This window comes from Macadamia integrifolia, unplaced genomic scaffold, assembly GCF_013358625.1.
Source record: "Macadamia integrifolia cultivar HAES 741 unplaced genomic scaffold, SCU_Mint_v3 scaffold1073, whole genome shotgun sequence".
NCBI classification, from domain to species: Eukaryota; Viridiplantae; Streptophyta; class Magnoliopsida; order Proteales; family Proteaceae; genus Macadamia; species Macadamia integrifolia.
The window spans coordinates 199,009-213,766 of NW_024868075.1; the positions used below are offsets into that span (position 1 = coordinate 199,009).

Sequence of the window (14,758 nt, forward strand, 5' to 3'; positions counted from 1 at the left end):
TTATCCGGCAGAACTGTTTTTAACTAACAGCTATGGCCCAGTAGCTCTCGCTATTGACTGTTCGGTTTTCCGGTCTTCTTGCCTTCTTTGACTCTGTACAAAACCGGATGGCTATTTCATTTAGGGCGAGTGGTAACAGGACGTACGTATTGCAATCTTATTTTCACTTTCTTTTAATATTAGTCGTCCATTTAAGTTTAGATTAATCTAAACCATCTATTAGTTTTTTTATATTGTAACTGATTCCTAGTTTTTAGGGTGGAGAGATGACGGATGTGGTTACTTAACTTGTCTAATATTTTTTTATATAAATAAATAAATAAATAATAAAAATCCAATATAAGCGGACTCCTCCTTCGATTTTGTTGGGAAATCTCAATTCTCTCTCTCTCTCTCTTTCTTTGCTTTTTCTTCAACGTTGTTCATTCTTTCTACAGCCGCCATCATCTTCATCTCTTTCTCTCTCTCCTCAAAATAGGATGAGATAAGAAAAAAATCAACATAACTATTTTCAGGCACTGAACATATGAGAGATTGGTAAACAAAACTTCAACTAGACTGGAGAGCGGTGAAAAAGGAAGAAGAAAGAGGGAACAACCTTGAAGAAGAAGCAAGGAGAGAGAGAAATAGAGGATCGAGAGTTCTAAGCGGAATTAAAGGAGGAGTCCACTTATATTGGGATTTTTATTATTTATTTATTTAAATATTAATAATATTAAACAGAGTTGTAACCGTTTACAACTCTGTTAACAAGATTAACATATTTAACACGTGTCAATCATATCACTTACGTGAACATTCACCAAGCTCTGAACGTTCTGCATTCCTATTTTTTTGCACGTACCGCGACCATTTTGCCTTTCATTTATTACTATATATGAAATTACCATATTGCCCTCCATTTATTACTATATATGAAATTACCATATTGCCCTCAATCTTATCTTCCCAAACTGACCGTTGTTTTGGTGTTTCCTACGTAGGTAGGGAGAAGGGGTAAAATTGTAATAAAAGAATAGTGGCTGAATCACTAATGAGATTTTGAAATTCCTCTTTTGCTCCCAAGGTTTGAAAATAGTCTGTGGGTGAGCCAGTGAGGAGATTTAAAGAGGAACTGAGAGTAGAAGAAAAAGGACTCCTACCTACGTGGCAAACGGTAGCTTTTATTTGTTTTCAGCCTTGGTGGAGAGGAAGAGGGCTCCTGATTCCTTTGTTCTCTCTCTCTCTCTCTGTCTTTCTTTCCTTGTGGAGCTTCTTTAATGACGAAAATTGCTATTACTTGATCTGCATTTAAAGCTGCGCATCGGCTGTTGCGTCTGCTGAGCGATTCGATCGATCGATTCTTCGATCTCCAACTGTAGAACTGTAGGAAGGAAGAACGAAAATGTTGGACGGATTGCTAGGCCGAGGTTTCACTTCCAAATGGTTAGTTGGAACATAAGCTCAAATCATCTCTCTAGATCTCCTTTTTCTTCTTCCTTTATTTTTTGTATTCGGTTAGAGGAGTTATGAACTGCTTATGTTCTTGATTTTTAAATTTATTGGAAATACTTTTTCTGTTAGTGATTTGCTAGAGGAGTTATGAAATACTTATGTTCTTGATTTTTTGTTTATTTGTCAATTTTTTTCTTCTGTAGTAAATCGTCGATCAAGCTTATAAAAGCTCGAATCGATGTGATTCGAAGGAAGAGGAAAGCAATGCAAAAGTTTCTCAAGAAAGATGTTGCGGATCTACTTGTGAACGGCCTCGACATTAATGCTTATGGCAGAGTAACCTTCAATCTTTCTTGCATTTTTTTTTTAATTATATATTTATATATATATATATATATTTTTTTTTTTTTTTGAATTTTTCGAACTAGAGACGGCGTGGATGCTCGTTAACTAAAGGAGCAAATATGAATTCGGAATGCAGAAATTGTGCATGACCGGAGAAACAAAATATCAGTATGTGCTGGTGTTTCTATGGATCCCGAGTCCCGATATCATTAAGTTCTTAGCTTTTTTCAAGTTTCTTTCCTTTGCGGTATTTGGATTTAATCGGGAGAACGAAGGACGTTCCAGCATGTTGTCTTCTCCTTCTCGGAGAAATCCGTACCCTTTATGTTTGCCTCATTGTTCTATAGAATAAAAAAAATACGCGAACCTTTTTACTCAGTCTATCTCTCTTGGAACCATTCTTATCCTTGTGCTCCGCTGGAGTTCCTTCCTCTTAAGACGCAGTAATTAATATACGTGGACGGGTCTTCATTTTTTGGTCCATAGATTCTTTCTGGGAATCTGGATATGCATAAGCTACATGGTTTATGTTCATATGCGGCGGCATGGAGATATTCAGGTGTTGCCTACCTGTGTGTTTGCACATGGTTGTGTTCTCAAATTTTCTAAATTTTCGTAGGTTCTGTAAGCAGCTTTAGTTCTTGAATGTTTTGGTCTCCTTGCATCTTATGTGATTCTCTTCAACTGGTGCTTATGCATGTGTTGCATGCCTTAAATTCTGAAGGTGTTCTGTTAGGGATTGGAAATAGTGATTTCCTTTACTTGGTCTACAATGGTGATTGATGTTTAAAGCTGTAAGATGCAGTGAATACATAACAAGTCTCTACAAGTTATGTTTATCATCCTTCTATAAACTATTTGATGCCTCAGTGAACCTGATGAATTATTCTGGTTGGATCCTTTTCTTTAGAGCTAATCTGCCGAATCTTTCCCCTTGCTATGTGTTTAAGTCTCGATGTTCTGAAACCTGGTTGTTCCTCAACTAGTTGTAAGTGTGGGTGGCTCGTCAGCAGGTTAAGCCACTTGCAAGAAACAATTTGATTAAAGAGATGTGATTTGCCATCTCTTATTTATATATTGGACAGAATAAGACTTATGAACAAAGTTGTGGAACAATGGTAAGACATATTATCTAAGAGTTATTCAGGTTTTAGGGGTTTAAAACTTCATTTAAGAATATGATTAACAGTTTTTGCACTTGAATAAGTTAGCCCTATTGAATTATGGTCAAGTCATTCTTTAGTTGTTTGACTGTCTAAGACTGATGAATTGTCGACTATTTAATGGTTTCAGACCAAAATTGGGTTTGGGGGTTGTTCCTCCTGTTTGAGGGACTGGGTAATGGGTTGACTGGTTCAATTGGGCAGGCTGGGCCAGGTCTCAGAACATTGCTTTGTCAACTTAGTAGTTAGTATTTACATGATGTGGGCTAATACCTGTTTACTACATTCAGTAGACACTATAGGTTAGTTATCAATTATATGTGTATTAGTCGGATCTTTCTTTTGGATGATCAGACAATCTACTGATTTGCATACCACATTCTGAAGCAGGATCTGTCGAGTCTTGAAAGCTGAAACCTTGCTTTTTTTTTTATCGACTTCAGTATGCTTTCCTCAATTCATTCTAGTTATATTGGGGTGGTATGCTTCCGCTATATATTTTTACCTGTCCACTTCATGCTTATAATGAAGAAGAAATGTTCCACTGATTGACTGTTTTCTGACTTGTGAAAATAGTCTCCGTCTTTGTACCAGAAAATAAAAATGAAAAAAGAAAACAGTCTCTGTCTCTATTGTCTTTTCCACTTCTCGACTCCATAAGTAATTGGGCTATTGATATTATAGTTGAGGATGGGAACAAGAATACTTTTCCGTCCTACATTGGTCCATAGTACTTACTGAAGATTCCTAGCTTTTGGTTGTTGAGTACTTCATTGCTAGATTCATCTGGCTGAACACAACTTGATGGGAAAATTCTCACCTTCCTCGCCTCATGATGGAGTGAGTGTAAGCTCCACTATATGGAAGTTGTCTTCATTTTTGTCGGTGTCTCTCTCCCGCCTGGTGCATCTATTTGCTTCTGATGATCAGTATGGAATCATTGCAGGCTGTCAATAGATGGGCATATGATGGGATGGTTAATCTTGCTTATTTGCTGTGATTAACATATATCTGTTAAATGAAAACAATTTCAGTTTTTCTTCACTTAGGCTCTCCTAAGTATATATTTTTTTTTCCTCATTAAAAATGTTTCTTATATGTCTTGATATTCAACTGAAAAATTTTGTTTTTTCATCTTGCTGGATTGTGAAACAGGCTGAGGGACTTCTTGTTGAACTGAACCTTTCTTCCTGTTATGATTTAGTAGAGCAATTTTGTCATTGCATTTTGAAGCAGATTTCAGTCATGCAAAAACAAAGGTATGTTCTATAAAGATGGCTGGCTGTTCTAATAGAGTTGTACTTTCATGTGTAAGTTAGCGACTTTGTGCAGTGCTCTGTGGCATTGGTTGGTTGGTCAATTTTCCAGCTTAACTATTGATATTGGAGCATCCAGGATCCTGGGGTTATAGGGCCTCTCGGTTGTCATTTGGCCCTATACATCACATAGGTCTCATGTAATCAGAATCTTGACCCAGTCATCTATCATTGCTAGTGCTTTAGTCATCTGTTTCCTTTAATTACTTTCCCGCAACAGTCTGGATTAAAAAAATGGTTCAGTCATTCAATCAAGCTAATTTCTAGCTCAGGCAACCTTTTAGAGCCAATATTTTCTTGATGAGGCATTGATTCCAAAAATGGCACTACAACAACTAAAAGAAAAAAAATCCAAGACATTTTGTTATTGTAATGTGTATAATATTTCTTTTAGCATCCTACATAATGTTCCAGTGTTTTACGTAACGTGTGTGAATATATGCTCCACTCTTCTTGGTTTGGTGTATTCCTAATCATGCATCTGTCACATGCTGATCCTAAAAAACAAGAATAGAATAAGTGCCTCTAACAGCCTTGTTGGCTGATAAATGATATTTCACATAGTATAGGATTTGTGTAGAATTGGCCAGAGTTCAATGATATGATTTAATTTTTGAATCTAATGATGCAGATATAAATAACACTCAGGTTCAAAATTTGGGAGGACATTTTCATATGTGAGAAGTTGAGATAGTGGGAAGCCTATCCAGTTGAAAGTGCTGTGAGCACGGTTTTAGCATTTGTGATTGGATCAGTCTCGGCTGATACCAATCCGGATCGCCATGAATTGGGCCAGATCCGACGGATTTACCCCTGATTTTCTTTAACAAAATCGGATTTTTTTTTACTTTTTCCCCCTTGGTCCATACCGATCCACCGATACAGAATCACCCTGGAATTGGTATCAGCCTTTGCTGATTCCAGTGCGAATCTCCTGATTAGGGTGATCCAGTACTGATCCCTCAAACCAAGGCTGTGAGAGGAGGGTGGACAAAAATTTCTTAGGAAAAAGGTACGAGAACAGGTGGTGTAAGCAGGACATCCGGGCAAAATTTCGAGTCGTATGGGACCATTTTAAGATTTTTTTTGGCTAACGACGGGTATCCAGGCCGAACCTTCGGTCTGACTTGTCATTCGGGCCCATACTGACCCACAACCGCATGGACTGGGTCATACCGGGGCTGAATGAGAACCATTCAACTTTCACTGAAAGCAGTGAAGAGCACTAAACAATCCCGTGTGAGTGAGCCTAAGGAGGTAAGAGGAGTCGAACTCAGAACCATACGCTTCCTGAGGTGAAGTTCCCTTGCCAACTTGGCTACCCCCTTGGGGTTGACCAGTTTGAGATTGATGCCTCTAGAATTAGGTTTCGTGGGTTTTTGAAAAAAAGTTAGTCATTAGGGTAGCAATATTGAATTCAAACATTTTCACGCATTTTTATTTCCTGTTCTCTGCAAGAGCTTGTTGTTTTACTTCCCCTCCCTTTTGCTAAAACAACTGAATTTTATATTCATATAGTTCATGCCCCATTATATTATTTTACAGGGAGTGCCCTGAGGAGTGCAGGGAAGCCGTCCCATCTCTAATGTTTGCTGCTGCAAGATTTGCTGATTTGCCAGAACTACGTGATCTCAGACAATTGTTTGCCGAGAGATATGGGAATTCCTTGGAATCTTTTGTGAATCAAGAGGTAATGGCTCATATACTCGGTCTCAAATTATCATAGATCCAGCTTTATCCATGAAAATTCTGTTTTGACTAAAGGCCAAATTGTATTATGGTAGTTTGCCGAGAGGATGGATGCAAAGCCTCCTACAAAGGAAAAGAAGCTTCTGCTGATGCGTGACATTGCAAAAGAGTTCTCTTTAAAGTGGGATTCCAAGGCTTTTGAACAAAAGATGTCTAACCCTCCTGCATCTGTACTGGTAAGCCTTCTTTCTTATACTCATTTGGGTTTAATTAATGTGTAAGATTCCCATAAATGGGATAGAAACACATCAAAATAATATTGAAAGACTTTACATGCCCATCTGAAAAAGCAATGCTAGATCTGCTAGGTACTCTCTCCGATTTGAGTCAGAAGGTAATGGAAGGAATCAGAAGGAAGATATACTTTCAAGAACATGGCATACTTCTATATATTGGTTCCGGGACTATTCCATACCTAAAATCTACTGCCACCTTTCCAAACCTTTGCAGGACCAATCCAAGAAACAGGGGTCTTCTCACGGCAGTAATGGATACAACTTGCGCAAGATGGAGGATACTGTCCCAGAAATAGACACCCAGGATGTTTCATCTCGAGGAAGGAGGGAACTCACCCATGATGGGTACAAATCACATAGCCACAGGGAACACACACAGAATGTTTCATCACGGGGAAGGAGGAAACTCACCCATGATGGGTACAAATCACATAACCACAGGGAAGATACTGATCCAAAGAAAGATAACGAAGCCATCTTATCTAATGGAAGACGGGAATTCAGTGATGATGGGCACAAAGCACACAATAGCAGAGGAGATACCACCCTCAAAAGAGATAACAAGGATGTCCCAACTCGAGGAAGACGAGAGCTGACTGACAATGGATACAAATTGCAGAAAGAAAGAGAAGATACCATCTCAAAGAGGGACAACCATGATGTCTCATCTCGTGGATGGCAGGAAATCACCAGTGACAAGCACAAGCCACACAGCAACAGAGAGGAGGATAGTCTGACGAGGAGAAAGCACCAGGATCTTTCATCTCATGGAAGGCGGGAAGTTAGTGATGCTGGTTATAAATCAAGAAGAGACAACTTAGGTGGTTTAGCTAATGGAGAATGGGAGCACATTAATGATGCAAGCAAACAGTGTAACGGTGGGGCTGACACTGTCCTTGAAAGTTACAATGGAGGCATTTCTACTCATGCCAGGGGAGTTGCTCCTAGTATTACAAGAAGACAGCAGATGAAGACAGATGGTATGGATGTGCCTGTTGCTATTGCTGGTGATAAACACGATGGTCCAAAGAATCATTCATATTCAATAAACAAATTTACAGAGGAAAATGCAGGAAGCCTGAAGCCTTTCTGTAATAATATTGTTCCTCCTCCATACATCAAACCGAGAGACACCAAGCATGGAACCAATTCAGAAGTTCAGTGGACCAGTTCTGACAATAATGAAGTCTCTGGTGATCCTCCAAACAGCAACAGAGATGTTATAAGAAAGAAGTCAGAGAGGACAGAGAAAAGGTTAGACCATGTTGACTATGCTACAAGGGTGAATGGTTATGGGGATGAGAAAGATCATTGGGATGATTTGGTTGATGATGCAAAGCCAAAGCCAAAGCCAAGATCTGTTAGAAGAAGACACTTGAAACCACCACCAGGTCGTGAAAGCATTTTCAATTCTGAGCATGAAGAAACTGCAAAGAGAAATCCAAGCGTCAGAAAAGAAGATGCGAGGCGGGGCCTCCAAACGTTATTTGATGACGACCATGATTCAAGGTCTGAAGAGGAAAAGATAGATAAACTATTGTTACATTACAGCAAGAAGCCATCAACCTATGAACCTAGCAATATGAGGAAGGGATCGACAGCTCCTCCTCCACATGACACTGCAGCTGATGTTGGCCGACGCCCTCGTCACAGAAGCAGAGATGAGGCACACTTGAACACAGGGTTGGGTCATCCTCCTGCTCGAGCAGTGTCCCTCCCTCCAGAACCAACAACCCCAACTGAGATGTCAAGGGCTCCTGCTCGTGCCAGTTCTTTTCAGCCTGATGGACAAGCTGGGCATGTCCATCCTAAGCTGCCAGACTGCGATGATTTGGCAGCCCGTGTAGCAGCCCTTAGAGGAACCTAGAGGATTTCATATGTGTCTCTTAATGGCATTTTGATCAGGGATTAATTCTTATGAATTGGGATTTCATTTGGTTATGATTCTATATGCCTTGATGTAATTACACGCACGGAGGGGAAAAATGAAAGCTGATAAGTAATACTCCCTCTCTACCAAAAAGGCTGTCTTGTTCACATCTTGAGGAGGTGGTTCTTAATGTACTAATTATTTACTAATATGAAATTTGTTTCCGAGTTTCCAACATTATTTCTATTAGTTTGACTTTTATAACAGAAATTTTATGATAAGTTAAAAGGAGGAAGAAAGAATGCTACCTCATGTCGTGCACCTGTGCTCAGACCTAGTGAAAATACTGTGTTACCCCGTGTTGAAGATGTTTGTGCTTGTCTTTCCATTGGCCGCGTTTGGATGCATGTACTTGCATAAGGAGGTAGCGTTCTCTTGCCCAAAATATAAATATATAAAAGATTAAAGGGTAAACATGTTGGTTGCAAAATTATAATGGATTTTGTAACTTTTTTTTTTTAAACTCAGTCCTCCTTTCATGCAATTTGGAATTAGGAGCAAAGGTTAGTATTTTACTTTTGACTTGGCTCAATTTAGGGGTGAAACAGGTCGGGTTTCTTAAAACTCCAACCCAACCCTGGGTCTCACAAAACTCAAACCAAGCCTAATCCAACTCTGTCATGTTCATGCCCAGGCCCAACCCTACTGGGCTCATGCCAACCCAACCCTGCCCTAATTGACCCTGATTGGGGCCGGACTGATCCTAAATGGCAATAAATTTTCTCCATTGATCATATTTTTGGAGTTAAGGTTGCATTGAAGATGAATATCAAATATTGACAGCAATTACGAAATTTTTATTTTATGAAATTGGAAACCTCTGTGTAAATTGGGTATAAGAATCAATGACCTAGATTTCATTATTCAAAATAAAAGGATAAGATGTTAACCCTAAATTATATTATATAAGTCAAGGTTAAACTTAGGGTCGAGTTCACCGGGCTGGGCTAGGCCTAGGCTTCAACCGAGGCCTAGCCCAATCCTAACTCAGGGTCAGTGTTTTTCAACCTTATCTACCCTTAGGGTAAAAAAATTTAGCTCAGCCCTATTTGAGCTCGAGGTGGGTTTTGGTCGTTAGGGTCAAATTTACACCCGTAACTTCTTTGATTCATTTGATTAGCTTGGACAAATGACTCAATTTGGGCTAAAGCAACAAAAAACATCTTCTACTTTTGAAAGTGTTGGATTCCTTTCTAGGAGTTGGGGGCTTAAGTTAAACAACTCTAAATCTTCCATCATTTTGAAAGGGTTTTCCCAAGCCAATGGATAGGAGATTTTGGGTATGATTAGAATTGTGGAAGCTCACCTCCTCATTAGATATCTTGGTGTCCCTTTGGTTTCTAGTAAGTTGAGGGTGGAGGATTGCCTCTCTCTCTCTGTTTGATGTAGTTAGAAAGAAACTGGAAGGGTGGAAAACCCCATTTTTATCCTTGTTTGGAGTTTGCAACTTATCAATTTGGTCCTTCAAGATAGTTATATCTATTGGACTAGCGTCTTTCATTGTTCTATTTTGGACATTGTTCCGATATCTCGGTGGGTGGTCAAGATGTTTAGAGGAGATCCCCTTGGGTCGATCGGCAAGTTGACAGTTTGAGATACCATTTCTCGATCGCCAAGTTAGTAGTTTGAGATACCATTTCTCTTTTTGGAAGGAGAGGAATTTTAGGCTTTTTCAAAACAAAACTAGGCCTAATCCCATTATTGTGAACGATATTAAGATGGATGTTGGGAAATATGCAAGGCTACAATCTTTGAAGGGAAGAAATCCTAAAAGAATTTATACCTTTGTTGGGTACTTGGAAGAGTTTCTTGGCTTCTTGGCTTCATGAGAATTAATTTATGATCTACATGATGGGTTTTTTTTTTTTTTTTGGGGGGAGGGGGGTGTGGTATTGGGCTGGTTTTATTTCCTATAATTTTAGGATCCGGCTCCTTTCCTAAAAGGTGATCGTTTAGGTCAGTCCATAGCTATACTTGGGCAATTGACATGTGTTCAAGCAGTGATCCAACGGCTATGCTTCTATCGATCATAATAGAGGCGCCACGTCGAGAACCCTTGGTTCATCTTTTGGATATGTGCCGATCGCCCAGTTAACTATGAGCAAGACCTGAACGATCATCGCTTAGGAGAGGATCATGATCCATAATTTCAGCCCTTGAAGCCGGATCCGTGAAAGATAGTTTGTTAATCTTCTGATTGTGCTTGTAAATTACCCCTTATTTTTCCTGTCGTTTATAATAAATTGACATTATCTATATAAAGACATAATTTACAATGGGTTCCACCTCTTGACTAAAGGAAAATCAAGTGTTGTTTTTATTATTCATTTTCGAGCTTTTCCTCTCTTTTCAAAAGTGTGCCTATCATAAGCATTAGACAAAACATAATTCACAAAATAGTTTATAGTCTTTCCCTCCACCTACACTAGGGCCTCAATGCTGATAGTGACAAAGGTGATGGCAAAATCCACAATCTCTGGTGCGGGTGAATATAAGAATGTCATTTTTGTAATCAATCTAGAAATATCAAATACTTGTAAAACAATTTTTTATAAAAGGTCGGGGGGGGGGGGGGAGAGGAAGAAGGAAGAAGGAAGACGGAAGTTAACAATTAGGAGACTCAAAATCAAGACCTCCTGACGAGTGTGGCCGTAGCAAACCACAACCTCACAAGTCATGTTGTTACATGTTAAACATTAATGGGAGAATCAGAGGTAAAACTTGTTCTCTTCATTATTCTCCTCATCATCTGTTTGTATTATCTAAGGTAAAATTGGTTTTTTTTCGTTATCCCTTACTTGTCATCCATTTTGATTTGTCTTCTACAATGATAATGGAGGAGAAAAGGCAGATGAGAATCCTTAAAGCGAAAGACACTATTGCCATTTTTGGAACATTGTATGAGAGGTATTATCAAATAGGATTTGGAGATGCGGCAATGCAACTTTCTTCCATTGGCTTTGGCGATTCCTATCAACACCATTGTAGATGGCTTTCTGCTATTGTTATAACAACCCTTTGCAACTCTCTTTGTTGGGTTTTGTAGGCTACACTAATGTTGGTGACCCATTGGACCCATAGTGGTTAAACCCACTTGAGGGGGATATGTCCCTCCTAGCTATTGCGGGAGTAAGTTAGGGTTGGGGAAACAACTATGAGTAAGTTAGGGCTGGGGAGACAACTATTTATAGTTTCTATGGTCCCTACAGTCATCGTAATATGAGAACACAACTTGGTGTGGGAGAAATCCCTGTAGGAGACTGCAGAAGACCCTAGAGGGCTAGTTTGTTCATGATTTTATTCATGGGATCAATCTTCAAGCGTGAGGAACTTAGGAGCTTGTGGAGGTTTCCCAAACCACAGTATATGTATGGTTTTAGTTTCTAAATGGTTCCCTAATTCATGTTCTGTACAACTTTCAATACTTTTATGCCTGTTCTAATCACCGTGAGGGGACGATCTTTCGGATTAATTTTCCCAACACTCTCCTCTCTCTCCCTCCCCTTCCCCCTCCTCGAATATCCCTCACCGTTGCTCTCGTCGTACTGGCTCCACCCCCTTAGCATAGGGGTGTCAAAACCTAGCCCGAACCGATAAAATTGATCGAAACTGATCGAAAAAACCTAAACCGAACCAAACTGATCCTTATTGGATTGATTTTGATTTTGGACTAAGGTATGTTAGGACCAACTGAAAATCAGTCCAAATTGAACCAACCAATAACCAAACCGAAACCAAACCGAATAAAATCGATATAAAAATAAATGATTATGAAACTATAAATTGGTGAATTGACTATTCATTTTTTATAATATTAGTGAGAATATTTTTTATTGTTAGGAATTGTTACAAATCATTGAATATGAGGTTCATGAATAGAGAAATTGATTTGTAAATTGTAATAATACTTCCATTGATTTCTTTGTTCATTATATAAAACTAGTTCGATAGTTAAATGAATGATTGGATAATAGGGTTCATTTTGTGATTTCAGTATTAGTTATCTTCTTAATAATTTGTTATCCATTGGTTTAAAATTAGTTATCTTTCCCTTATAATGATAAACCATGATTTAATCATAAATTTAAGGTGTTTTTTTTTTTTTGTCAAATCTTGTCACTACAAGTTATGAATGTAAGATTTCATTATGGTTCAAGCCCAATAATAAACCGATTTAAATCGATATTAACCCCACATTAAAATATCGAAACCAAACTGGACCAAAATCGAAACCGACCAAAAATCGAAGTTCCTTAACGGATTGGTTTTGGTTTTCATCATTCTTAGACTGAAACCATTTTCAACCTGACCGAAACCAAACCAAACCAACCAATTGACACCCCTAGCGTAGCGTGTGTTATTTATATATATCTGGTTTGCGGTATGTGCTTGCATATTGTATATGCCATATCTAAATTGTTGTACGTGTATTTGTGATTGCATATGGTTCCATTTTGATTAATAATTTTATTTTCAGATTTAAATTCAAAGAGATTGGAAGACAAAGATGTGAAGAGGCACCTTAATTTGTGCATTGTCATTGGAAGGGACTGTGCGACCCACATTCTATCTCAGATAAAACATAAACCATATCTAAGAGAGCTTAAAAAGACAATTGCACGGTTCAAATAATTTTCATAACTAAATTAATTTTAAATGTGATTTCTTGTTACTGAGATTTGTGAGGGCATTTGAGGATCGAGCAGCAAGGCCTTCTAGGATGGAAAAAGATTTTCTCTAATTATTGGACTGTCAATTAGCTGTCTGACGAGTGGGCAGATCAAGGAATATGCACCCATGTGTTGGGATATGCATCTAGAGTCCTCCCAACTGTTGAATGGTTAATTGGACATTAATTGAATGACAAATTAATTGGAGAGGAGCCGAATCCAAAGTGCCCATCATCATGGATGAGGTGGCGTCACTACTCAATATATAGGAATGTAACATTTACTGGTGGTTTCAACGCTTATCTAGGAGATCTCCAATATCAGAAACCAGCTTCAACTCTCATTCATTGATCTTACTTGTTATAGTAAGCAGTCGCCATCGCAAAATCAACATTTGAGAGAACTCAAAACTCTAAGGTCTGTCCATACAAAGGATTGCTGATATATGTTTTGTATGATTGAATCTGAATGGGTTCACCGGAATGAAAAAGACAAATGCCTGACTGGTGATATCCATAAAGGGTAATAATTGATCCGATCGGGCTGGATTGGACTTTTACATATTAGGAACTCGCATCATGATCAATGTATTTAAATAATTGGTCTCCATAAGCTAGGCATGGTCTTATTTATAAATGGTCGATCGTGTACCATCTTTAATCAGGTTATAATTGAGCTTTAAATGTGTTAGACTTAAAAAATGACTCTTTTAAATTAATTCTAAGGAGACTGTAAACAAGCTTTAAACATGTTGGGTTGAGTCATGAATCGATCCGAGAGAGAGAGAGAGAGAGAGAGAGAGAGAGAGAGAGAGAGAGAGAGAGAAAAAAAAAAAAAAAAAAAAAATCAACTCCACGTGACTCTTCGAAGAGAAAGATGTCTTGACAGTGTAGATGAAGGAATCATTGTCCATTCAATAGTAAGAAAAGAGGAAGACGACTCAGCGGATTTTGTTTTCGGTATCAAAAAAAAAAATTTCCCCACGATTTTACCCCTATTTCAATCCAGATATCCAATCCTGAATCGGTCAAGTATCGAGATCAATCTCAGCTGATATTAATACAATCGGCCGCATAGGAAAAGGGCCCACAGGATATAGTTTTTGATATCAGTACCAATCCCTGATTGGCCTGTACTGGTTGAATCAATCAATTTTACCTTTTTTCTAAAAAATAGTTTCTTTTTTCCAGCATTTTACCCGTGCTCCAATACTAAAACAGAATCCCATATTGATTAAGTATCATAAGTAGTCTCAGTCGATACTAATATGATATATCGATATTACCGATCTAATATTGTTGGGGCAATTACTATCGCTTCCCCAGATCTAGCTCCTCTCCTTAGTAGGTCAATCCATAGTTATCAGGGTGAGCGCCATGTAACGAGGCGATGATCCAATGGTTTGAGAAAGGCACAGAAAACGAGATGTTGACAAAGGCTCAAAGAACGAGACACCAAGAATCATTGGATTATGGCCTCGCCATGTGGCGCTCGACTAGGTAACAATGGGCACTAAGGAGAGGAGCCGAATCCTGCTTTCCTACACTTAGACTATATTTACTAAAACTCTCATGTCTTCAACTTTTTTTCTGATGCTCCCCTACATTTATACTTTTACCTCTCTTCTCCTTTGCTCTTTTAAATGCCTAGATTATCTTCCTTTCACTTGTAACGGATTAAACAATATCACCAGTCTAAACAACTCCAATGGAATAAGTGTTGTTCACCTCAATGGGTAAATGGAACGATGAATGAAGAAACTCACCAGCAGACCACTTAAGCACTTCGTTTGGATGTTCAATGGACTCCATGGCCACTCAATGGGAGTAATAGGAATGAAATTCTAAATAGAGCATAATCTTCACTTATTTGCTTATGATGATTATCACTGTTAACATAATTTGATGATGCACGT

General features: G+C 38.5%; 1 protein-coding gene across 1 annotated transcript; it reads left to right on the forward strand.

Moving 5' to 3' along the window:
- Positions 1-1,132: 1,132 nt before the first annotated feature.
- Positions 1,133-8,346, forward strand: LOC122062575. Its single transcript, XM_042626196.1, has 6 exons — positions 1,133-1,425; positions 1,638-1,770; positions 4,098-4,201; positions 5,804-5,948; positions 6,043-6,183; positions 6,458-8,346. Exons 1-6 carry the CDS (start codon positions 1,385-1,387, stop codon positions 8,108-8,110), a joined length of 2,217 nt encoding a protein of 738 aa, XP_042482130.1. The 5' UTR covers positions 1,133-1,384; the 3' UTR covers positions 8,111-8,346.
- The last annotated feature ends 6,412 nt before the right edge of the window (positions 8,347-14,758 follow it).

Excerpts from the sequence above, each read along its gene's own strand:
- LOC122062575 (XM_042626196.1), top strand. The coding sequence starts at position 1,385 with ATGTTGGACGGATTGCTAGGCCGAGGTTTCACTTCCAAATG. Across the intron at positions 4,202-5,803 it reads TCAGTCATGCAAAAACAAAG|GGAGTGCCCTGAGGAGTGCA; the intron begins GTATGTTCTATA and ends ATTATTTTACAG. Across the intron at positions 5,949-6,042 it reads AATCTTTTGTGAATCAAGAG|TTTGCCGAGAGGATGGATGC; the intron begins GTAATGGCTCAT and ends GTATTATGGTAG.